Below are 25,632 nucleotides of genomic sequence, written 5' to 3'. Positions count from 1 at the left end.
ATAGAGAGCTTACACAGTTATGCTTACAGAAAAATATTATAAACGTTCACCACATAAATTCACATTTTCTCACTACTTATTCTGACAATCTGATCTAAGCTCTTTCATTACCTGCTCTTGTGAGCGGAAATACATGAAGGGTGTGTAGTTGAGGAAGTTGGAGACTCTTGATGTGTATATATGTCAGCATACCTGAAACCAATTTTAAGTGAGAGAAGCAAGTGTGAGAGATATACTACAAGTTGCTCAGAAAAAGCAGAGAAGAGGTATCTGTACTTTTCGATTTGTCTCATCAAGTGGCTTTTGTCCCACAAACCAGCACGTGAAAAGAAGCCCCACCTGGTCAAACCCAGAAACTATGAGTCAGACAGAAGAGTATCATAGATACTTGTGTAGTTTGCCCCTTTTTAAGAGAAACCTTCTGTTGAAGAGCTCGCCATCTGATTCAAGCATTAGACCAATCTTGTCATCTAGTCTTTGCATTACAATGAGAAGCTTCTGCATGGTCTCCGTCAGTTCTTGATCAGCCAAGTTGGTAGCAGCCAGGGTCTAGAAAGAAAAGATAAAGAGAATACCTTATACTACCAATTGTATCCAGCACATGAACTATAGATCTTGTAAAGGAGATAAACAAACCTGAGCAGGAACGACCTTTGCTACTTCTTTGCAGATCAATCCGAAGTATAACACTATGAACATGAGTCAAGAAGTATGATAAAGCGATGAATAAATAGCTTTTCAGTTACCTGGTGTGTTATGATCACTTCTAAAATATCTCGTAAGACTTTCAAGTCGAAAGTATCTCTATATGTCTATATCGAGACTCATAATGATTATCAGAAAAATGCAAAGAAACAGAAATCAAGATTTTCACCTCTTACCATCAACCTTGAGATTACATGGAAGTGAGGTTTGACAATTTCCAGATGCATTTGCTGTTCCAAAGAGACAGATCGAAGCAATTAGAGATCAATGGAAAAAAGGTTCACGTTTTGCATATAAGAAAGAGCTTAGAAACTGAGATAATACTGGTGCTGTGTACTAATACTGCCTAGGATCCATCTTGTTGAGATTGAAGCAGCCATATACTTTGAACCAACTGAAGAAACCCCAACTGCTCATCTATAAAACCAATTTGAGTTTCTCAATCTAGCGTAGAATGTAATCTAATCGAAATAAAATCTCAATATATATGAATAATAGATCATATTGTGCTCAACTAAGAGAAGAAGAAAACTAACCGGTCAGAGGAGCTGCGATGATTGATGGTGAAGGCGAAGAAGGAAAACAGAGACTATCAAGGATCCTGCAAAACATGAAAAAATAGAAACACAATCAACGAACGTACGCGAAATCATCTCCCAAATAGATGAAACAAAAATTTTGATCAAAAACTTCGTCAAGAGCATATCAACCCACATGAAAAACTTTGGAGTTAACCCTCTCTAAAAAAAAAATATTTTGTTGTTTGAACAGATTGATAAGATGGTTTCAAAGATAAGGAATGGTTACCTTTTTATATTCCCTGATAAACCGCCTACATCTTGCATTCAAGGCTATATCGGGATTGATTGAACTAATAATGGATTCAATACGAAGAATCCGTAACAGGAACGCTTAGGTGATGGAGAAGAAGATCAGACGTCGCGATAGATCGTAGAGAGAAGATGAGCCCTGCAGTTCGATGAGATGGCTTAAAGGAGGAGATTAGAGCGGAAAGCTCGTCGGGTCGGAAAACTGACAAACTCCAAAAGCCCAATAACGTCAAACGATACGCGGAGACTTAATGAAACGCAGAACATCACTTACCTGGACACGTGGCGCCGTCTCCTTGCTCGACTTTCCTAGCTGGCGGATGACGTGGCGCTCTAAGAAGAGAACAAACTGTTCTTTATATATATAGATAGATAGATAGATACATTCTACAAATCTATCTCAATAGTCTCTTCTCAGCTGCTTATATACAAAAGCAGCTGTGAGAGAGCTTTTTCGTCATCATCAGTGTCAACAGTTTCAGGAGCCATCCAACAGACTCCTCAAGCTACGGAAAGCCTCCGGAGTAAGACCAAAACACCGTTTCTTCTCCAACGGAACCACTCGTTCTCCCGTCACAAAGCTTACCACAACCGCCGTTAAGTTATCAAACGTGTTCAGCCTCAGAGCCTCCATCACAAGCTCCCTCGCGCATCTCCCGGGATCGTCGTGCCGGTTTAAGCCCCGCTTCACGATGCTAACCGCTTCTTGGCTCGTCAAAACATCCCAAATCCCGTCGCAGGCCATCACAAGAAACTCGTCGTCCTCTGTTAGAGTTGTCTGCTTTATTTCGGGTTCGGAGATGAGTGGAGACTTAGAGGAGCCGCGTGGCGTGCGTTTCATGTCCCAGTCGCCGAGAGCTCGCGTTACGGATAGCTCTCCGTTTAGGTAGCCGTCTTCAAAGACACCTCCGGACTTTTCTACTCTCCTTCTCTCTAGTAGATTGATCGGTCTATGGTCGTGAGACATCTCTATCGCTCTGCCTTTTCTGCAAAGAACTGCTCTGCAGTCTCCAGCGTTTGCTACCATCAAGAGTCTGCAAAGGAAAACATTTAATTCTTTATATTTTTGAAATAAAAACATCTAACTAACCACAATTTCAACCAATAGAAAAAACACAATGCAGAATATAAACAAAGTTACCTAACATAAAATCAATAAATTTAATGTGGAAAATTGAAAGTGGCATACCATTTGAAACAAAACAAAATCTCTGAAAAGCTGACGTACGTACCTTCCGGAGATGAGAGCAGCAAGAGCTGTGGTACCAGAGGAAGAGCTGATGCTGCAATCCTCAGCCAAAGCTAGATCGGCTTGAAGAAACGCATTTCTCAACGAACTCCTAACTTCCTCCACATAAACACTATTATTCACTTCCGATGTTTGTGGAAACTTTTCATCTTCAAAGAAAAGCCTAATGGCGTTTTGTTTTACGTATGTTGCTGCTTCTGATCCTCCGTGACCATCAAAAACCTTGAAAAAAAAAAGAAGAAGGAAAACCAAGTCAGGTTCTGTCTTTATAAAAAAATTGTTCAAGGAAGCAATGATACGTTACTTACCGCATAGAAAGCACTTGGATTTGGCAACTGGGAAAGACAGCTAACTTGGGAGGATAGATCATCTACGCAAATGTGTTCGTCTTCCATGAATCTCTTTGGCCCTATATCAGCGTAGCTTCCAGACCGTATGGTTGGAACATACACCGGGACACTGGAATCGTGATAAGCCTTGGAGAGTGTACTATAGAAGGAGGAATAAGCAAGAGATGGATACAGCAGAGGAAAGGAGCGTCTCAGCTGACGTGGACTCAGCTCAGTAACGAGATAAGGTCGTTGGTGGCAGTTACGGACGTTGAGTTAGTTGAGTCTGTTATCGAATATAAATAGTAGATCATAAAGATAGAAGGGTAGTTTTTGAGTACATTGTAAAAGGATCTAAGACGTGAGGTCTTGATCAGTGGCTTGTATCTCTGAGTTGTAGAGTACAAGAGAGGGAGGTTGGGCGGAATCTTAATAAAATCACTATCATTCTCTTATCAAATCGCAATCATCCTCCTTCTTTAGACCCTAAAAAGGTATAAAGCTCATATTCAATTGAGAATATAAATAAACGAAACACATGTAGTGAAGACAAAACATATTAGTAACAAAACATATTAGTTGCATTTAGCTTTAAATTCAGTTAATTTGCAAAGTTTAAGACACCTAAAGATCTTGTCGGAAGTGTTCCAGATAATTTCGTTTTCCTATAAAGTCATCTTCTATGAAGAATCTACAGAACCAAGCAGTAAAGACAAGACATATTAACAAACACAATAATTAAGTTCTTAAAGTCACCGGCTTTTAATTAAGTTTAAGACAGCAAGCATCTAAACATATCTCTTCTAAAGCTTAAGAAACCTAAAGATCATGTCGGAAGTGTTCCAGATCATTTCGTTTTCCTATAAATCCTTTTTTTTTTGAAGAATCTAAAGATACCCATCAATTCGATTTAATTGCTAATTATAGACGATTAATTTCAGAAAGAACAAAAAAAAAACATAATCTTCAACTTTTCGGAAAGATTGATACTTACCACAGGAGAAGTCGATAAACCGCCGGAAACCGACGCCGTCGATCGTCGGATACCCAGTTTCGGAGAAGAAAGTGGAGATATAACGGCGGAGGAAACTCCGTCAATATCGATTATCGAGAACCACCGGTAAACTCTGTCGAAACACAACCTCTGCTTCTGCTACCATCTCTCAGTTCCAGAACAATCGACTCTTTGATCACTTGTTTCCAAAGTATATTTGACAATTTCAAAGTTCGCGTTTTTTTTTCCTCGCACAGACGAAAAATTATCTGACTCGTTTGTCTCTCTCTCTCTCTCTCTCTCTCTTTCTGTATATATACGACGAAGAAGACGAATTGTGGGTGACTGGGTGTAACCGGTGAGTGTTTTGTACACGTGGCGGTCACGGTGGCGAATCAGAGAACGGTATTTAGACCATGATTATCGGGGATCCTTAGTTGGGTTTTTAAGGATAATAAGTGATTTAATTAAATGAAAAGAAAAGAAAATACAGATTACCGATCCTTGACTAAGGTGTTTTGTAACCGATTATTAGAAGGGTTTTCCACCCACCTGTCAGCACATGAGGCAAAGTAAAATGTTTTTGTATTTTCTTTTCTCACATTTTTTTTTTGTGACGATTGTCTTCTGCTAATCGTCTTCTCGGCTTCTCCGTCTCTGACGATCGACGACTCTGTACATGATGTCTTTCTTCGAACCGGACGGAACCGTAGTTCCCGTAACTGTCGTCGGGTTCCGCGAAGGCAACATCAGGGACCACGATTGGGAAAGGGTTTCAGGGAGGGATCAAGAGGCATAATTTCAAGAGAGGGCAGATGACTCATGGGTCAAAGAGTCATAGTGGATGCCTTGCGCATAACAAGGCTGTTCATTTGACAACAAGGGAAGTGCATTGCTTAAGCTCCATTCTAGTGTCTCCTCCTCTCGTGTCTCTTGACTTGCCTGAAAGTTGGGCTCTTGACACTGATACGCCATCCTCTGTTCTCTTTGGTAACTCTCTCCCTTCTTGTTTGTTCCATCTTGTAGTTATTGCTATAGCCATGGATTGGATACTGTTTCCACTGATTAGAAAGCCGTAGTTGATTATAAGGGATGGAGCTTGTACTTCTCAATCTTAAATCCATCATGTAAAGATTCTCTCTTTCTTTCTCTATGTTGATTCTGAATCTCCTGTGTTTGGTGCTTTTGCTGAGTGTTTACAAAATTTCTTAGTTTTTTTTTTCTACTGAATGATCTTTGGTTTGTTCATTGTCCTCTAGTTTGGCGCTTTTGCTGGTGAAGACAACGAAGAGTCAGACAAATTGAGAAAAGCCAGGTATGGATCCTATGCTCTCTGATATGCAATGGCTGTGAAATTGTAACGTTGCTTTCTGTAGCTAAATTTATGTATGCTTTGTCTTGTTAAAAGGTAACTGCTACAAAGAGGCCAAAGAATAGTGCTTTAGAAGTTGATTTAGATTTTGAACACAATGCCAGGCCTCCTCCTATAATCACAGAAGAGGTCACAGCCTCACTTGAGGATATGATCAAGAGCCGAATCATTGAGGTAACTACTCAATTTGTAACAAAAGTCTCTTTTTTTTTGAGTAAGATGGAGCAAGTGTCAATGTCTTTTGCTTTGAGATATTGATGTTACCCGATCTGTAGTTTTTGCCATGATTCTCAAAGCCATTTTTTTTGGAGAAGAAAGTAAAGTTGATGGAAGATGTTGCATAGTTTTTTTAAGAAACCTTAATTTAGAAACTAGCATTGGAGCATTCTTTTTCTTGGTGTTTCTTAACTAAGTTTTTAACTACATTTAATATTTAAAAAGTTATTAAGAAACTCTTATGGGTTCCAGGGTTAATGATGCTCTTAGTTTGTGGATTACAGTCGGCTAAGAGCCTAAGACTAATAAGCCTTTGTTTTTGACACGTGTCGTAACAGTGAGTTTCAGCTTTGACGCGCGTGCCCTAAAACGACGTCGGAAGGCGGAAACTTACCAGCAACGACCAGAAATAACGGGGAGGTTTCTGTAATAAGATTAAATAATGAGGGTAGTTTGGGAAATAAAGGACTTTGTCGACACCTCATTATAATACCCGCGAAGATAGATTAATCTGGACCGCCAAAATGAGCTTGCGTCCCACGCTTACAGGTTGTTCATGATATAGCAAAGAATCATCTATCTTATTATTTGACTTGTGTATAATAATGTTTCTTTTAGACTAAAAATTATCAAGACCTAACGTGTTGTTAAAATGTGAAACTTGTTTGGAAGGTTTGATATTCAATTAAAAATGTTGATCCAGAAATTTCCTTCAGCCAAAAAAAAAAGTCTTAACCAATATGAATAAACAATTGATCATCTAAATGTTGCACGATGACGGTCGGTATTTGATGGCCCATGATTAGCTAAAAAGCCTATATATATATCTGATAACTGGTGAATTGCTTGGAATCTATTGGGCTCAATAGGTTTCTTTTCTCGTTTGATCATTATGGTATTGCCTTCTTAAGATTGAGATTGTAAAACAAAAGGTTGACGAAATCAATACAGAACAAAATAAACATATAGAGTGAAATGATGATCACTAAGCAATATAAAATATCATAATTGTAGAGTTGATATATTTCTTTGATTATCATGATTTTGGTGAAGATTAGTAACCAAAACATATATATAATAATTACCTACATACGATATATATGATGATTACACCACCAATCTTTTTGTAATTAGATTTGGATTTCGTTCATTGTTGGATTTAGTTCATTGTTCAAGAACCTTTCCCAACAATGACCAAAATCCAAACCTAATGACAGAAAGATTCTTAAGAAGAACCCTAAGATGATGAAGAAAGATGAAATTTCAACAATAGTTTAAATCTTTCTTCTGCGACTTTCTTCTACTTATAGTGTTTCACCGATCATTATTCTTCTGCCATTTTCTTTTTGGTAAAAATATAAAGATATTATTACCAAGATTTTACGTTTTTGACAGAAATTACAAAGATATTCTTCTCCCACTTGATTGGTCTTCTCATCTTCTTTGTAACTGAACAACAAAATTTGTAACGATCTTCTGAACAGCTCTTTACTCTCTTTTCCTGTAACGGAAATTTGATCTGGAGGACGAACTGAGGCCACTTATCTCATCTTAAAGTCGTTTTTCTTCAAAAGAACAAACACTCGTCTTATACTTTTGTCTATCTTGTTTCAGGTACGTTTATTAGAAGTAGACCCTTGTCTTGTTTGTTATCATTTTGCAAGTGCGCACTTATTCAAACCACATAACTTTGGCTTTATAGCCACAGCCATTTCTTTTCAACCAAAACATAAAGAGGATTGCTTTTGCTTTAGCTTTAGCTTTCTAACTAATCTTGCCAACCTTTATACTTCAATGTTTCCACTCGTATCTCTACTTTTGTGTGCGTGTTTACATGTGATTTGAAGGTTGTGTGGTCTTTAAATCTCATCAAATCAAACGTTAATTAATATGGTGCAACATAACATAGCATAGCATACACTTATACAGTATATATATAAATCTCCTCTGGTTTTTATTAAGCCTCCATAACCATTATCCTCACTTTGACGGTGACGACGAAGATGGGTTCAACGGGCTCGGCTTTGGACTATTATGCCCTTTTCCGGCGAGACTAGGACTCATCATGCCACCACCCCTTAGTTCATTCACTCGAGGACTAAACACTTGAGACAGGTTCCTATGATAGACCGGCGTTGAAGTTGAACTAGTAACTTTGGGACTACACGTGTGTCTAAACTCTCCTCTACTTCTTGTCATAACCTCATCAAGAATCTCAGAGTCGCATGGGTAAGAAGCTGTTGATCCCATCTCATCTTCCTGCAAAAAATAATAACAAAAATGTTTAAAACAATTATCCAAAAACAAAAAAAAGAAGAGAAAATGGATTTTGATTTGAACTTACCGCTACTGCGAGATTGAATGGTAAAGCAGGTGCTTCTTCATACTCTGCTGCGTCCAAGTCCTGAAGATGAGCACCTTTGAAGAATCTTGGGAGGATATATTGCCTTACTGGTATTAGAAACATGATCATTAAAGGGAACATCACTCCAGCTATTGGGATCCATGTGAGGCCAAAGCATATCAGAAGGTAAGTTGTTTGGAAGATTGTGAACATTGCTATCGTTTTGAATGGAACAGTTTCCACAAACGTTGCATGGTTGTCTTCAAGAACCCTGCAAATTTTGTATAAGTTACTGAGTTTTGTTTCTTGAAAAGGGCAAAAGAAGATGTTAAGAGACTTTACTTGAATCTTCGACTTGGTGCTGTGAAGAGAAGTAAGATTCTTTCCCAAAACTGGTTCCCTGGCAAGCTTTCAATAGCCATGAAGGCAAAGTATCCCCAGAGAACTGATGTGGGGATCATTTTGAGGATAGGCATAGCTGCAACACATCCTCCAACCATTAATGCTTGAAGCAAGTTGCTTACTCTTTGTTCCTTGACTTCAATAGGCAATAAATCATCTATTTCTTTCTCTATATCAAAGAGAGTTTCATCAACTGGAGCATCTAGATTCCCTGTGAATGTCGTCGCTTGGATTGTTGATTCTCTCAGCTCTTTTAGACCCTGTGGAAGAGATAGTAATGTATCCTCAACTTGGCTTCTCAAACTATATTAGTTCCACTGCAATAATGAGAAAGATCCTTTACCTGAGGCTGCTGGTAGACTAATGGAGTCTGCATTTGATTATAAGCCTCTTGCATGTTACCATACAACTGTCCTAAACTCGCATTCTGCTTAATGCTTCTCCTTGCAGTTGCAACTAGTCTGTTCCTAAGAAGCTGTGGAAATAGCAAACAAACAACAAGCTCAATCCCAAAGGCTAAAAGAAACAAGTAAAGCTCCAAAACCAAAGGTACCTGATACTTAAGTGTTGCTAAGCTTTTGGTATGCATTGGAGATTGAGGAATGACTCCATTTGATGGAGGGATTCCAAGTAGGCCACATATCAAGGTCTGAAAAATGGTGAATATACTAATGGATTAAGCTCAAGAAGAAGAATCTACTAATAATTTCTCCAGATTCTTACCAGAAACCCAAGAAGAAGCAGATCATAGTGGTAAGAAGATGGTTTTCTCAAATTGAATTCTTTCTGCTGAGCAAGCTGTGATGCTACACTATGATCAAAGTAGTAAAGAACTGCAATCATTGTTGCTGGAATGAATGCTCCAATTATGTAGACTACTGGAACTTGAAGCATCTCCTGAAAATTTCATTACCACTATAGGCTTTAGTCATATGTTGATGTGTTGGAGATTACAGATCAAAGAAGACACACCTTTACAACAGTCCAATTCTCATAAGCACCAGGGGACCAAGGGTTAGGGCTAAAAAGTCGCCGAGGGATTCCTTTAGGAACATCTCCTGTTGGGATGTAGGAGACACCGGTCCACACAAGAACCATGAGTGGCACACCATAGTCAGCTATTAAGCTTCTAAGCCAGCCTGTTTCAACAATAATAATAACTAGGATAAGACCCGCGCCTTGCGCGGGATTAAGTTATTATTTTTATTATATTTTGGAGAATGAAACAATAGTTTGGCTTCATTTGGATTACGGGTGTTCAATCCGGATATCGGGTTGGTTTCGGTTCGGTTCGGTTTTTTTCGGTATTTGGTTAGTAAAATATAACTACTATTCTAAATCCATATTTACTTTGACTTTAGTCTTTCACATACTTTTGAAAGATTTCAACTGGACGACTAAATTGATCAGCCAATCTTGTTGCTTTAAATCATTAGTGTTTATATATATATATATATATATATATATATATATATATATATATATATATATATATATATTATTTAGTTTGAATATTTATTAAATAAAAATTCATATGCGTTATATTTTATGATCATTTGTAACTTATTATAACAAAAAAATAATCTATTGATCACAAAATTTTCAGAGTGGGAATATTCAAATTTCTAATAATATATTGACGTTTTGAAAAATTCAAATATAACATATAAGAAAAAATATAAATGGTTTTATTATATATTTAATGTGATTTTTTAATATCTTTCAATAATATAAAATTAAAAAAAAAGAACTAAGATACCAAAATTGTTATCAAATATTTATTATTCATAATAATTAATTTTCATATATACGTTAATCATATTAGGTAATTTCGTAGCTTATAATTAAGGAAAGTGCAAAAACAAATTTGGTAGATTATTTATCAATTCGATAGTTAGTTTAATAAAAAATATAATGTAAGTCAAGATGGACCAACCTATTTTTCTAAGAATAGTATATTTTATATAGTCATTTATTAAATGAGAATTTATAATCATACAGTTCTATGTATGATCATTCATATCATTTTATAACTGAATATTTAAATCATCGATAACAAAATTTTCAATGTGAAATCTTTAATAAGTTTATAATTTATAAATGTTTTTGAAAATTCATTGAAAGTTTTAATATTAAAATATTTATGTAATCTTATGGTATATAGTATAATCTATATATATATATATAAATATATATGTTTTATTATTAAATGATATTTTTTACTCATATGGTTTTAAAATAATGTGTATCTTCTTATAAAATTAGATAAAAGTTCATATTAATACAATTTTATGATCATTTGTAACTTATTATGACAAAAAAAATAATCTATTGATCACAAAATTTTCAGAGTGGGGATCTTCAAATTTCTAATAATTTATAGACGTTTTGAAAAATTAAAATATAACATATAAAAAAAATTATAAATGTTTTTATTATATATTTAATGTGATTTTTAAATATATTTTAATAATATAAAATTAAAAAAAAACTAAGATACAAAAATTGTTATCAAATATTTATTATTCATTATAATTAATTTTCACATATACGTTAATCATATTAGGTAATTTCGTAGCTTTTATTTAAGGAAAGTGTAAAATATTTTTTGGTACGTTATTTATCAATTCGATAGTTAGTTTAATAAAAAGTGTAATATAAGTTAAGATGGACCAACCTATTTTTCTAGGAATAGTATATTTTGTATAGTTATTTATTAAATAAGAATTTATAATCATACGGTTCTATGATCGTTCATATCGTTTTATAACAAAATATTTAAATCATCGATAACAAAATTTTCAATCTGAAATCTTTAATAAGTTTATAATTTATAAATGTTCTTGAAAATTCATTGAAAGTTTTAATATTAAAATATTTATATAATCTTATGGTATATAGTGTTTAAAATATATATATATATATTTATTTTATTATTAAATGATATTTTTTACTCATATGGTTTTAAAATCATGTGTATCTTCTTATAATAAAAATGTTAAACCATTGATCATTAATTTTTAACATAATGATTTTAATAGTTTTAGTCATTTATTGTCGTTTTTAAAAATTCAAAATATAACATATACGAAAAAATCTAAATTTTATTTTTTTTTAGCTAATTTGATTGTTTAATTTATTTTAATAATATAAAATTAAACAAAAAATGATGGAGGAGATATACATTGTTATCAAATCTTTATTATTAAACTCATTAATTGTCATATATATATTAGTCATTTATGGTAATTCCGTAGGTTTTATTTAAGGAAAGAAAATATCATATCATATCATTATATCATATAGTTTGACCAACTTATGTATCTAACAACATATAAAAATCGAATGTGGACCTACTTATTTTTCAATTTAATGTAATTGACTACCTAATTGAGTGCCACCTATGCATTGGGGCCTCTTTTAATTAATACAAAATTGAGGTTACATCTTTTCAAATGTTCCTCAATTAATATATAAGGGATGCTTATTAAAAAAAAAAACTAAGTTTCTTCAAGAGCAAGTAAAATTTGATTATGATTGGTCAAGATCCCTAGAATAAGGAGATTCCAGCTCATTATATAAAAAAAAAAGAGAGTTGACTATCTATATACTTCAATACCTGTTCCATATCTCCAGGATCTAGCTTTTCTGCTTCTTAGTGCAGTTATAAGAAGACCAAAGGAGAGAACCAAAGCAAACATCCCATTAGCAAATCTCCATGAAGGTAAGAACTCAAGAAGCTTCAGATCTTCCCTCTCAGGAGATCGAAACTCATCAACTAGTCCCTGAATATATATAATTAAAAACATTAGAGACAACAAAAAAAAAAACACAAAGTTGTTGGCTTTGTTACTTTGATGGCTTCTTGCATGAAGAGCATAGCTATAAGAAGTCCAAACAACTCTCCAGCTACTCTTGTGAATCTGTTGATGATTGAACAAGCTCCACATATAGCCAGCACAAACAGAATCAACGAGGTCCACACACAAACCCTGCACATAGTTTAACTACCTTAACACCTTGTTGATACTTTAAAACATTTAACAATGAAAGTAGAAGAGAGAGAGTTTTTACCATCCAGACCAAGCCAAGAACAAGTTGCGTCCCAGTTCAGGTCTCCCTTTGGCAAAGTTGAACATGAATGTGTACATGATCACAGTTGGCTCTGCGACTCCGAGTATCAGCAGAGGCTGGCCTCCGATAATAGAGTGAATGATTCCGCAAATGGCTGTAGATGCCAGCGTCTGAACAGCTGTGAGAACTCCATCTGCAAACACACGCAAATAAAGTTCATAAAGCTCACAACTTTTTAAAAAACAGAGGAAGGTGGTTCTGTACCAGTGCTTCTCTCAAGTTGTTCGCCGAATGAGATGACAGGAATCGCCGACGCGAAGAATATGTATGTGGTGGGAGCAAGAATCCTACAAAGTTTCATAAAAAAAAAAAACAGAGAAGTTTGAATCATGAAAACAGAGTACTCTGTATTAAAGTTGCTTCATAAAAAAACAGAGTAACTTTGTTACCTGAAGCCAGCTTTGAATCCTCCGGTCCAGTCTTTTTTGTAGCATCTTAGTCTTCCTTTAAGATCATTCTTGATACCTTCAAACGGAACGAAAGTCTCTTCCATGGTGGCTATCTTCTCTCTGTGTGAACTTGCTCTGTTTTTAAGTTCCTCTGTTTTTTTTTTTTGTTAAAACACTCTCCGAGAACGAGAAGAAGATGAGATTAAAACCCAATTATGGGAATAGAGACGAAGAGTAAAGCTACTTGAAATCGAAGAAACCCATATTACAGAACATTCTCAATACAGGTTAGATGACAGAAGACAGAAATGAACAAATGAAGAACAGAGTATTAAGGAACTTGTAACAACAATGAATCTCGTTAAAGAAGAAGATTGGGAATAATTCATGGAACTAGTTTACATGATAAAGTGTTTTTGAGGGGAAGTAAAGGGGAAGCAATAATGATGGAAAGGGAGAGTGTATTGTGTGGATGGCAAGAAAGTGGCAAAGTTGTTTCAGCTGAGCAAATTGCAATGTACGTCTTTGGTGGCAATGAAGAAAGAAGACGATGCATCGTTATTTATACGTATAATAATGACGGACATTAAGTTTAAGGAATTAATTAAGTTCAGAGTGATTAACGAACCGCGTGAAGCTTCGACCGTCAATTTTTTTAAAATAGTACTTTTTTCTTTCAAGGTATAAAAATACTATATATTTTGTAAAATCGTTTACCAATCCGGCCGGTTACAAGTTTTCATAAACATATTCATATGATGTTTTCGTTGTAAACATAATAATTACAAGTTTACTTAATATTATCATTACTAGGGGGTTGTCCGCGCTTCGCGCGGATTTATTAGTTAGTTATTGTGTGTATGTTTGATCTGGTTGTTCCGACTACGTGTATATTGATGTATAAGGTTGTGTTAATTGTGGGGGTGGTATGGATAATGTATAGTTGGGACTTCCGAACCGAAATAACCGGAACCGAAGAACCGAACCGGAACCGAACCGAAATACCCGAAACCAGAACCGGATCAATATCTTCAAATACTCGAACGGTTTCTATATTTTTATATCTGAAATAACCAAACCGAACCGGAACCGAACCGAGAACCGAACGGGTACCCGAATATATAAAAATATTCATTATATATACATATAACATCACTAAATATATATTTTTAATTTAAAATTCTATTAAAGTATCTGAAAATAGTTGAGTATAACTAAATTATTATAAAGTATCCAAACTACCCGAAAGTATCCGGATAGTTTTATCCGAAATATCCAAAGTAATCCAAGATATCCAAAATTTTTTATCTAAATCATCCTAATTATTTGATATTTTACCTTAAATAACCGATATTTTATCCAAATTATCCGAACTACCCAAACTATCCGAACCCGAACCGGATCCAAATGAGAACCGAACTTTTTCCGGATATTTTTCGGTTCCTGCATTTACTATCCGAACCGAACCGAACCCGAAACTACCCGAACCGAACCGAATCAAAAATAGGTCAAGTACTAAATGGATCATCTAGCCCCTATCCAAACTATCCGAAACCCAAAATACCTGAACCGAACCGAACCGATGCCCGAAATGCCCAGGCCTAGTTGGGAGTTTGAAATCTTGTTAGGGCATGACTGGTTCAAACGCAGCGGTTGCGGTTGCGATTGCGGGAGTTTGTGGATGCGGGCGGTTGCGGTTTCTAGCGGTTTTAAGAGATTTGTACGACTGGTACTGCGGTTAAAAATTGGTGCGTTTGCGGGTGACTTATGACTGGTTAACTACCAAATGCAGTAACAATCAAATAATAAATTAACAATATTTACATTTAATATAATTATAAAAATATCAAAAATCATAAAATTATAATAAATATAAAATTTATATTTAGAAAGTTATAATTTTAATTTTTGAAAATTTATTGAAATTGTTTTTATTATAAAATTTTATAATATTAATTAAAATATAATAGATATTTTTTAATATTTTCATAATTTCAATTTTAAATTTTTTATTAAATATTTTTACTTTTGTATATATATAATTTTTTTTAAAAGAAAAAAAAATTTACCCTCCCGCAACCGTCCGCAACCGCAAACGCTAGCTGGAACCAGCTTTTGAATTTATGAGATTCGGAGCGGTTTGAAGCGGTTTAGAGCGATTTGAGTGATTGTTGCAAACCGCCAACAACCGCTACCAACCGCAAAAGCTGCGTTTGCGGGTGGTAGCGGGAAAACCAGTCGCCCTCTTAGTGGTATAGCTTTTGCGTTTTGTTCTTTTCTTCTTTTTGTGATTTGAAATGGGCCTTGTGTTATAAAAAAATAATTTATTATTGCTATAATAATATTTGGTTGAAGACATTTTTTTACTATATTCTGTTAGACTCTAGTATAAGTTTCATTATTAGATTTAGTTGTATTTTTAGTCGGCCCTGTTGTTTGTATTTTTATATTCTGTTGCCTCCGTTCATTTGATTGGCATAGGTGGTTTAAGCTAAGTATTAAAAAGTCTGATTAGGATTATGAAAGTAAATAACCTTTTTTAGAGTTTGGAATTAAAATAAAAGAGGAATTTGAGTCACATCACATTTGTTCAGCCTATTATAAATGAAACATGTTCTTCAATCCACATTACGTGCATGTGGATCGCAAGTATTGAGCATGAAGCTGTCAATTATTATATCCCAGGTTGTGATGCGAGATGTGAAAAAATAATTTGGGCTGCAATATGTTATAAGTAGTTAGAGAAAATCTTATTGGATGAGTAATGTCCAGTGTATGTCGATCGAAACAAACATCAAGTCTAAAGTAAAATGAAGCATATAATACTGAGCAACCAAAACACGTGCTGTATGCTTAAATTTTAATATGTGCAGAGACTTTTATAATTATTATTCGTTAACCTTAATTTTTCATACTTCCTCAGGACTTGAGTTTACTTTCTGGCCATATGAGTTTCTGGAAGACCAATCCACAAAATTAATTGGGCTCGGATATATGTTGCAATAGTTTACTTTTGGGCTGGAAAACATGTTAAATGACATGTCATATTGATTGGTCCTGAATATTTTAGGTGAAGTGGTCACTCTTATAAGCCACAAAATTAGTTCCTTTTATATAGTAGGATATATATATATATATTAAAATCATTCAAAATTAGAAAATATGACTGTTTAAATAGTTTCAATAAAATTAAATTTAACTTAAAAAATTGAAACATCTTACATCAAAAATATGAAATAGTTTGCATTTTGAACCACATGAAGTATTAGGGATGATTAGTATACATTGATACCAATCGATAGTCATATCACATATACTGTAATTTTAGAATTTGAAATGGTTATTTGTGTTTGAGATTCACTTCAGTCTATTTACCAAACAATTGACATTTAGTGGAAAATAAGCTTTTAAAATGTGGATGAGAAGCAAGTTAACCTATGGCTTGAAAAGATAGGCAAAATGTTTTGGAAACTTACATACAGAAACAGTTGAAATTCAAAAAAAAAAAAAAACAGTTGAAATGTTATTAAACTATATGCAGTCAGTTTTTTTTAATAACCATCTACAATTGGGAAACTGAGTATCTCCAATGTATAACTCCATTTTTTCCTTTAAAATGAAATAAAAGTGAAAATATGGTAAAATTGCTCCAATCCTACTCCATTTTCCACTCTATAATGGAGTGAAGAACAAACAAAAAATAAATTACTCCATTTATGGAGTAAATTTCATTATGGAGTGAGATATGAAGTTGGGTTGGAGCATTCCTTACTCCATATTTACTTTTACTTTATTTTAGAGGAAAAAATGAAGTACGGATAGAGATGCCCTTAAGCACCTATTACTAATACATTACCTGCCTCTTAAAAAGCAAAACGACCCGTACGATGTTTCTTGTAAAGTCAAAACAAAAAAGGGCCACTTTGTGAAAGGTGGTGGAGATAATGTACATATAATCATACACTGACGTTGTAATAGTAAGAAATCAACCTAACACATACGAACATCTTTAAACAACTACGAACCATACTTGACATCGTTATCCAATCACCATTGGTTGTTACTAACCTTTCTTTTGTCACTTAGTTGATTACTTTTGGTATTGAATTTTGACACGTTACGATTGTCCTTCAATGCTCAGCTGCGGATTGTACCCACACCGTAGATTCGTTGGTTTCTTAACTATAAACAGCATTACTATAAAAAGTAACTATATTTGTATACACATTAATGCATGATTAATAAATTATATATTATGTATGTATGTATGAAGAGAGGTTGAAGCCCATGTGCCATGTACAACTCATTTCTTGGCACTCGACGCAATCTCACAATCACCTATAAAATATTACAAATTCACAGCCGTATTTCGCAACCAACATTTCTAATAAATAAATATTATGAACCATTGTTATAAATATATCATAATTTATATTAAAAAGATCATCAGTTTTGCAAACAAAAAAAAATTCTGAATCGCTTCACATGAAACGAACATATTCATATAGAAAAGCCTTAACATGAATGGCTCTTCATATATATATGTTCATGCAAAATTCACGTAATGTAAAGTCGCCTATATTTGCTCTTACGCATGTGAAGTACTAAGTATTGATTGTTCTGCCCATTGAATGTTTTCTTTTTCTTTCTGTTGAGTGTTTCCTTCAACCCAGTTTTTTTAGTAGACAATTTATACGATGAACCATTATTAAATATAAATAATAATTTATATCAAAATATGTTTCTCTAAATCACAGTTTTACGAAAAAGACCCTTAGTTGGACTTGTTTTTCTTAGTTTTGAGGAATTCATGATTCAAACATGCAATTGGACTAATTTTTTTTTGCTAAAGGGTAAATATCATTAGAAGATAATGAAAATCCGGTTACAAGTTATAGAACATTGAAACCAAGAGATGCTTTTCAGCTTATCAGGTTTATGGAACCGCAAAAAGTTTAAAAAAGCCCCATAGAACCTACAAAGATTAACACCAAGCAACCCAAACAATGGCTTACTTAAGTTAATATTACATTGAAGCACAAAGACAGCATTTTAAACTCCCATACCAAAGCGCTTCCTGTTCTACTGGTTTGAAACACAGAGCAGGAGAATAACCTGAAGACGAGTTCGATCGAGCCTCACCGAAGTGGCTCCTAGCAGGCATCGACGGAAGCGCTTGGCTCACGCCCCGGAGCTCCGCTGGAGGAGGACGTCGACAAACAAGCCCAAGTTAACACAGAGGATGACGATAGTGTAAACCCGCTGCTACACCACTGAAGATGAAGATCGCGGTCAAGCGCAGTCGGTCGTTTTGGCCCCTCATTCCGCTGCGCGACACAGAAGATGCGGCGGAGACAGCAGAGTTACATATCGCAATCGACCGGGAGCTTTGGAATGGGAAATGAAGCACAGAGGGAGCACGGAACTCCTTGAAGCAGGTGACCTGAAGGCGAAAGAAAACATCGCTCTTTCCGCAACAGACGTCGACGTCGAGGGTTGTCCTCAAGACCCTAGTAGAAGACGATGAGAGCAGGAAAGGGGAGCTAACCATTCGCTGAGGAACACCATGGAAGCTGTCGTTTGAGCTACAGAAACAGAGGTCCTCGGTGGTGCGCCTCACAACCACCTTTCACTCAGAGAGAGGAGGAGCTCTACGCAAACCCTGGAGCTAACTGCTAGAATAGACGGACTGGGGCGAGACGGCGGAGCAGAGGCGTGGACGGCAGTGACGCGTCGAAGCTTCTGGCGAATCTCGGATCTCAGATCTGACCCAGATCCAAGCGCAATCAGCGACTAAGAGTAGATCCAGGGCTCCCAGAGCCATCACCGACTCGTCTCGCCTCGCTGGTGGTCCAGAGGAATCAAAGACCCTTCGATTCCAGTTAGATCCGGTGGAAAAATCTCATCGGATCCAGACACACTGAGCAAAGAGGAGAGACAAAAGAAGAGATAGCAGAGGGCGGAAGGCGATGACAAACGGCTGGAGAGGGAGACCAACGACGAGAGGTGCCGTCGGCCGCCTGAAAACGCAGAAAATGAGCGGCGGCTTAGGGTTTACGGTGGAAGGGGGAGAGACAAATTATTGCATAACAAATATATTTAGAGCATGTACATATTATGAAAAGTTTGATTGGCTTAATGTTTTTATAAATGGTGTTACTTTCTATAGCCATCTCATCTTATTCTCTTATTATTATTACTATTTTGTTTGTTTCTTTACTTAATAATACGATAAAAGGTCAACTACTACTACGCATGTCGATAGATATTTTCGGATTAAACAATTGAGATGTAGGAAGGGACATGACATAACATTAAGTTACATATATACATTACACGAGCTTTATTTTAACTTATCATGCAACCAAGTAAGTACACATCAACACCCCCCCCCCCCCCCCCCCCCCCCCCCACCCCCCACGGTGGAAGGGGAAACTGAGTATCTCCAATGTATAACTCCATTTTTTCCTTTAAAATGAAATAAAAGTGAAAATATGGTAAAATTGCTCCAATCCTACTCCATTTTCCACTCTATAATGGAGTGAAGAACAAACAAAAAATAAATTACTCCATTTATGGAGTAAATTTCATTATGGAGTGAGATATGAAGTTGGGTTGGAGCATTCCTTACTCCATATTTACTTTTACTTTATTTTAGAGGAAAAAATGAAGTACGGATAGAGATGCCCTTAAGCACCTATTACTAATACATTACCTGCCTCTTAAAAAGCAAAACGACCCGTACGATGTTTCTTGTAAAGTCAAAACAAAAAAGGGCCACTTTGTGAAAGGTGGTGGAGATAATGTACATATAATCATACACTGACGTTGTAATAGTAAGAAATCAACCTAACACATACGAACATCTTTAAACAACTACGAACCATACTTGACATCGTTATCCAATCACCATTGGTTGTTACTAACCTTTCTTTTGTCACTTAGTTGATTACTTTTGGTATTGAATTTTGACACGTTACGATTGTCCTTCAATGCTCAGCTGCGGATTGTACCCACACCGTAGATTCGTTGGTTTCTTAACTATAAACAGCATTACTATAAAAAGTAACTATATTTGTATACACATTAATGCATGATTAATAAATTATATATTATGTATGTATGTATGAAGAGAGGTTGAAGCCCATGTGCCATGTACAACTCATTTCTTGGCACTCGACGCAATCTCACAATCACCTATAAAATATTACAAATTCACAGCCGTATTTCGCAACCAACATTTCTAATAAATAAATATTATGAACCATTGTTATAAATATATCATAATTTATATTAAAAAGATCATCAGTTTTGCAAACAAAAAAAAATTCTGAATCGCTTCACATGAAACGAACATATTCATATAGAAAAGCCTTAACATGAATGGCTCTTCATATATATATGTTCATGCAAAATTCACGTAATGTAAAGTCGCCTATATTTGCTCTTACGCATGTGAAGTACTAAGTATTGATTGTTCTGCCCATTGAATGTTTTCTTTTTCTTTCTGTTGAGTGTTTCCTTCAACCCAGTTTTTTTAGTAGACAATTTATACGATGAACCATTATTAAATATAAATAATAATTTATATCAAAATATGTTTCTCTAAATCACAGTTTTACGAAAAAGACCCTTAGTTGGACTTGTTTTTCTTAGTTTTGAGGAATTCATGATTCAAACATGCAATTGGACTAATTTTTTTTTTGCTAAAGGGTAAATATCATTAGAAGATAATGAAAATCCGGTTACAAGTTATAGAACATTGAAACCAAGAGATGCTTTTCAGCTTATCAGGTTTATGGAACCGCAAAAAGTTTAAAAAAGCCCCATAGAACCTACAAAGATTAACACCAAGCAACCCAAACAATGGCTTACTTAAGTTAATATTACATTGAAGCACAAAGACAGCATTTTAAACTCCCATACCAAAGCGCTTCCTGTTCTACTGGTTTGAAACACAGAGCAGGAGAATAACCTGAAGACGAGTTCGATCGAGCCTCACCGAAGTGGCTCCTAGCAGGCATCGACGGAAGCGCTTGGCTCACGCCCCGGAGCTCCGCTGGAGGAGGACGTCGACAAACAAGCCCAAGTTAACACAGAGGATGACGATAGTGTAAACCCGCTGCTACACCACTGAAGATGAAGATCGCGGTCAAGCGCAGTCGGTCGTTTTGGCCCCTCATTCCGCTGCGCGACACAGAAGATGCGGCGGAGACAGCAGAGTTACATATCGCAATCGACCGGGAGCTTTGGAATGGGAAATGAAGCACAGAGGGAGCACGGAACTCCTTGAAGCAGGTGACCTGAAGGCGAAAGAAAACATCGCTCTTTCCGCAACAGACGTCGACGTCGAGGGTTGTCCTCAAGACCCTAGTAGAAGACGATGAGAGCAGGAAAGGGGAGCTAACCATTCGCTGAGGAACACCATGGAAGCTGTCGTTTGAGCTACAGAAACAGAGGTCCTCGGTGGTGCGCCTCACAACCACCTTTCACTCAGAGAGAGGAGGAGCTCTACGCAAACCCTGGAGCTAACTGCTAGAATAGACGGACTGGGGCGAGACGGCGGAGCAGAGGCGTGGACGGCAGTGACGCGTCGAAGCTTCTGGCGAATCTCGGATCTCAGATCTGACCCAGATCCAAGCGCAATCAGCGACTAAGAGTAGATCCAGGGCTCCCAGAGCCATCACCGACTCGTCTCGCCTCGCTGGTGGTCCAGAGGAATCAAAGACCCTTCGATTCCAGTTAGATCCGGTGGAAAAATCTCATCGGATCCAGACACACTGAGCAAAGAGGAGAGACAAAAGAAGAGATAGCAGAGGGCGGAAGGCGATGACAAACGGCTGGAGAGGGAGACCAACGACGAGAGGTGCCGTCGGCCGCCTGAAAACGCAGAAAATGAGCGGCGGCTTAGGGTTTACGGTGGAAGGGGGAGAGACAAATTATTGCATAACAAATATATTTAGAGCATGTACATATTATGAAAAGTTTGATTGGCTTAATGTTTTTATAAATGGTGTTACTTTCTATAGCCATCTCATCTTATTCTCTTATTATTATTACTATTTTGTTTGTTTCTTTACTTAATAATACGATAAAAGGTCAACTACTACTACGCATGTCGATAGATATTTTCGGATTAAACAATTGAGATGTAGGAAGGGACATGACATAACATTAAGTTACATATATACATTACACGAGCTTTATTTTAACTTATCATGCAACCAAGTAAGTACACATCAACACCCCCCCCCCCCCCCCCCCCCCCCCCCCCCCCCCCACCCCCCACCCCCAAAGTCTTTGGCACTGAGTTCGATTTTGTCTCTATGCTTGGCCCAATGAGAGGGTGAATTATATGTCTATTTTTACTTATCGATGACATATGTAGATTTTTTATAGTTAAACCCCCGCCCCTTCGACCTCGACTATACTGCCTCCCGGTAATAGATGACTCATTGGATTGGATAGTAAGGGGTTTTATATGTATCGGTGCTTTATATGTTTTTTTGGTTATTCTTCGAGAACGAGTACTTACAAGGCGGCTATAATTGGTCGGTTTTTTACTTTATCAAATCAAGTGAAGGCATATTCGCCCTAAAGATAGTTTCAGTAGAATAATGTCGATAAATAAATCAAATATACTTTTATGTATAGTCTAGTAATGTATAATTTATTTGGTTAACCGATTATTTTTGCAGAAAAGGATATTATGAGCAGTAATGAATCATGTCCATGCAAAACTGCTTTGCGGTATTACTTGATTGATAGCTTTCATATTAATTATTCATCAGACTCTGTGAAAGTTGTCCACCAAACTCACACATATACTCTTTTCTTTCTTTGAATATCTTCTTAGTTTGTTCGTACGCAGTTTTTATCAGTCGGCTCTTTTCAATAATATAAATCGTTAATTTCTGAAAAAGCTACATTATTAAAGATTCAATCATGCATTCACTCATTATAAGTCTTTTGGTTTTCTCTCACAAAGGTATGTCATCAATTTTATATACAAAGCTGTTTCAATCCCATTAAGAATGATGTGTATGATGCGACTTTTTTTCTTCTGTGAAGGGAGCGATAATAATTGAGGTGGAACCATAAAAATGTGAGCGGCGAAAGACAAAGTGTAGTGTATAACTAAAGACCAGCCTTAACTTCTGTATTATTAACCTAAATATCAATATACAGAGTTAAAAAAAAAAAGAAAAACTCAGGTTGGTAGAGGACATTTCCCATTTTCTATTTACATCCTGCACTTGGCATTTCATCTTATTACTAGCTTACTCTTTTTCCCCTGGCGAAATAATAGTAACATTTGTATTCATAAACCATAGTCTAGGTTCAACGTACGTAAACAGTGACTTTAAATAAAAGGCGGATACACAAATAATAACAGGAGACAGACTAATAATTCTGAATTCTATAATAAAGAGAAAAATATTGAATTGATAAAAGAATTTTAACAAATTGAGACAACGGTGGCTCATAGTCAGACTTTTGACTTTACAAAGTGACCTCATATCGCAATCATTAGTCATCAATAGTTGGACTGGGGGGCACTTGGACCGATTTAAGAGCATCCACATCAATGAACCCCCTCTTGGGGTTCATCTTTTTAGTTTTTTATTATTAAAATTTGTTTCTTTTTCTTTTTGGTTTTTTTTAAAAAAAAAAAAAAAAAAAAAAAAAGTTAGACCAATCGCGGGCCGCCACGACACGTGGGGCCCGCGCTACAGTGATGAACTTTAGGAAAGAGGGGTTCAACCAAGAGAACTTTAGGAGAGAGAGGGTTCATGGAATTGAATTATTTTATTATTATTTTTTCTTGGTTTTTGTGTGAACTCCCCCCATGAACCCTCAATGGGGGTGCTCTAATATGAGATTTAGAACCGGCTCATACAAAAGGGTGTAGTAAAACAGCATCTATCAAGAACAAGCCCATTTATATATTGCTGATAAAACCTGATTGAATACATTTTTAAGTCAGGCCCAACTCATTAGTGTAAATTACTAAATAAAATAAAAAACGAAAGTGCGGTGAGCGTGAATCGAACACGCGACCTTCAGATCTTCAGTCTGACGCTCTCCCAACTGAGCTATCCCCGCAATTTGTTAATTGAAAACGAACTGAAGTTAATATAATGTATACTAAAAAAAAGCGTAAGAAAAATATAAGTAGAGAAAGGTAGCGTAACACACGATCCTCCTCTTAATCGTTCGAAGACCCATCGGCGAGCTCTTCTTCGGCGTAGCCTTTCTTCCCCCGGTAAGTCCCGCGATCTGGATCCGTGATTGCGAGATCTCTGTGTATTCTCCCGGATTCGTGTATTGTGATTGTTTGCCGTGGGAATCTTAGATCTAGGAGGATGTTGATTTGATTTGATTTGATCAGAACTTGCAATGAGATCTGAGAGAATTCTTCGTAGGATGCAATTGATGAGGGGCTAATGAGTAATATTGCATGTTTTTTTTTAACAAACGAACAGGGTTTGAAAGAAGAAGATGGGGCTGTCTTTCGGGAAGCTGTTCAGCAAGCTGTTTGCGAAGAAAGAGATGCGTATCCTCATGGTTGGTCTCGATGCTGCTGGTAAGACCACCATCCTGTACAAGCTCAAGCTTGGCGAGATCGTCACCACCATTCCAACCATTGGTGAGAGTCATTTCTAACTTTGACTATGCTTGAGTGTCAGTGTTGTGTGAGTGATTGGAATTGACTATTCTTGGCTAGGTTTCAATGTGGAGACTGTGGAATACAAGAACATCAGCTTCACCGTCTGGGATGTCGGGGGTCAGGACAAGGTATTCTCTCATTACACATTCCGTTAGTACCATTCATGATTATGCTGAATGATACCAAATCTGAAAATGCTTTTGTGCTTGCACTAATTCCAATCCAGATTCGTCCATTGTGGAGGCACTACTTCCAGAACACGCAAGGGCTGATCTTCGTGGTGGACAGCAACGACCGTGACCGTGTTGTGGAAGCTAGAGACGAGCTTCACAGAATGCTCAACGAAGTAAAAACTCTGAAACCAGCATCTTCTTCTTATCTGTTTTTACATCGACATTGTCTAGGTTAATGTTTCATTTTTAACTATTGTTGCAGGATGAGTTGAGAGATGCCGTGCTTCTTGTCTTTGCTAACAAGCAAGATCTTCCAAACGCCATGAACGCCGCTGAGATTACTGACAAACTTGGCCTTCACTCTCTCCGTCAACGACACTGGTAAAACCCAAATTAAACAAAAGCTAAACCGGATATAAGTGATGTAATCGTTGGTTTGGTTTTGGTTTGACAGGTACATACAGAGTACATGTGCTACCTCAGGAGAAGGGCTCTACGAGGGACTTGACTGGCTCTCCAACAACATCGCAAACAAGGTATTTCTTTTTGGTATATATTATTTTATTGTTTAAAATTATACTAATGAGTTGAACTAAAATGTGTAATTAAATGCAGGCTTAGGATAGCAGTTTGTGGGTTTGGTCTCATCGAAGAATCTTCGACTCTGTTTTGTTCTTTCGTCTCAGACTTTTTATCATTTCACACTTTGTTCTTCGCTCCCTAATAACTCTTTTAAAGTTGTTTTTCTTCTATACTAAATTCTGAATATTATGAAATGAACCCACGTTTCGGCGGATTTTCCAATATCTTCACACATTTATTAA

The 25,632-nt window shown here is 36.3% G+C and overlaps 2 protein-coding genes, 1 long non-coding RNA gene, 1 other non-coding gene and 1 pseudogene across 5 annotated transcripts; 2 read left to right on the top strand and 3 right to left on the bottom strand.

Annotated features, from left to right (window-relative positions):
• Positions 1-276: 276 nt before the first annotated feature.
• LOC106444982 lies at positions 277-4,516 on the bottom strand (annotated as a pseudogene).
• A 3-nt stretch (positions 4,517-4,519) lies between these two features.
• On the top strand, positions 4,520-7,364 carry LOC106449046. Of its 2 annotated transcripts, none has more exons than XR_001289048.3 (4): positions 4,520-5,234; positions 5,367-5,422; positions 5,516-5,653; positions 6,034-7,364. It is a non-coding gene; the product is annotated as an uncharacterized LOC106449046 (long non-coding RNA). The 2 variants fall into 2 exon arrangements; XR_002664303.2 differs by having other exon boundaries at positions 4,525-5,097.
• A 195-nt stretch (positions 7,365-7,559) lies between these two features.
• LOC106444980 (probable boron transporter 2) lies at positions 7,560-13,506 on the bottom strand. Its single transcript, XM_013886441.3, has 12 exons — positions 12,965-13,506; positions 12,780-12,862; positions 12,516-12,708; positions 12,295-12,433; positions 12,061-12,226; positions 9,414-9,580; positions 9,165-9,338; positions 8,995-9,090; positions 8,785-8,916; positions 8,382-8,701; positions 8,040-8,310; positions 7,560-7,954 (listed from the first exon to the last, which is right to left on the bottom strand). The coding sequence occupies exons 1-12, from the start codon at positions 13,066-13,068 to the stop codon at positions 7,676-7,678; spliced, it is 2,124 nt and encodes a 707-aa protein (XP_013741895.1). The 5' UTR covers positions 13,069-13,506; the 3' UTR covers positions 7,560-7,675.
• Positions 13,507-23,997: 10,491 nt separating this feature from the next.
• TRNAF-GAA lies at positions 23,998-24,070 on the bottom strand. Its single transcript has one exon. It is a non-coding gene; the product is annotated as a tRNA-Phe (tRNA).
• Positions 24,071-24,073: 3 nt separating this feature from the next.
• Positions 24,074-25,604, top strand: LOC106396974 (ADP-ribosylation factor 1-like). Its single transcript, XM_013837491.3, has 7 exons — positions 24,074-24,230; positions 24,451-24,614; positions 24,693-24,763; positions 24,862-24,981; positions 25,071-25,189; positions 25,263-25,344; positions 25,424-25,604. Exons 2-7 carry the CDS (start codon positions 24,467-24,469, stop codon positions 25,427-25,429), a joined length of 546 nt encoding a protein of 181 aa, XP_013692945.1. The 5' UTR covers positions 24,074-24,230; positions 24,451-24,466; the 3' UTR covers positions 25,430-25,604.
• The last annotated feature ends 28 nt before the right edge of the window (positions 25,605-25,632 follow it).

Source organism: Brassica napus, chromosome A4, assembly GCF_020379485.1.
Source record: "Brassica napus cultivar Da-Ae chromosome A4, Da-Ae, whole genome shotgun sequence".
Classification (NCBI taxonomy): domain Eukaryota; kingdom Viridiplantae; phylum Streptophyta; class Magnoliopsida; order Brassicales; family Brassicaceae; genus Brassica; species Brassica napus.
Note: the sequence above shows the minus strand (reverse complement) of the source record. Positions and strands in the feature narration are given on the sequence as shown.

Bases quoted from the DNA above. Each gene is read 5' to 3' on its own strand.
- LOC106396974 (XM_013837491.3), top strand. From the start codon at position 24,467: ATGGGGCTGTCTTTCGGGAAGCTGTTCAGCAAGCTGTTTGCGAAGAAA. The intron at 24,764-24,861 runs GTATTCTCTCAT...ATTCCAATCCAG, and splicing joins ATGTCGGGGGTCAGGACAAG to ATTCGTCCATTGTGGAGGCA. The intron at 25,190-25,262 runs GTAAAACCCAAA...TTGGTTTGACAG, and splicing joins TCTCTCCGTCAACGACACTG to GTACATACAGAGTACATGTG.
- LOC106444980 (XM_013886441.3), bottom strand. From the start codon at position 13,068: ATGGAAGAGACTTTCGTTCCGTTTGAAGGTATCAAGAATGATCTTAAA. The intron at 12,863-12,964 runs GTAACAAAGTTA...GAAACTTTGTAG, and splicing joins GGATTCAAAGCTGGCTTCAG to GATTCTTGCTCCCACCACAT. The intron at 12,434-12,515 runs GTAAAAACTCTC...AACTATGTGCAG, and splicing joins TTCTTGGCTTGGTCTGGATG to GGTTTGTGTGTGGACCTCGT.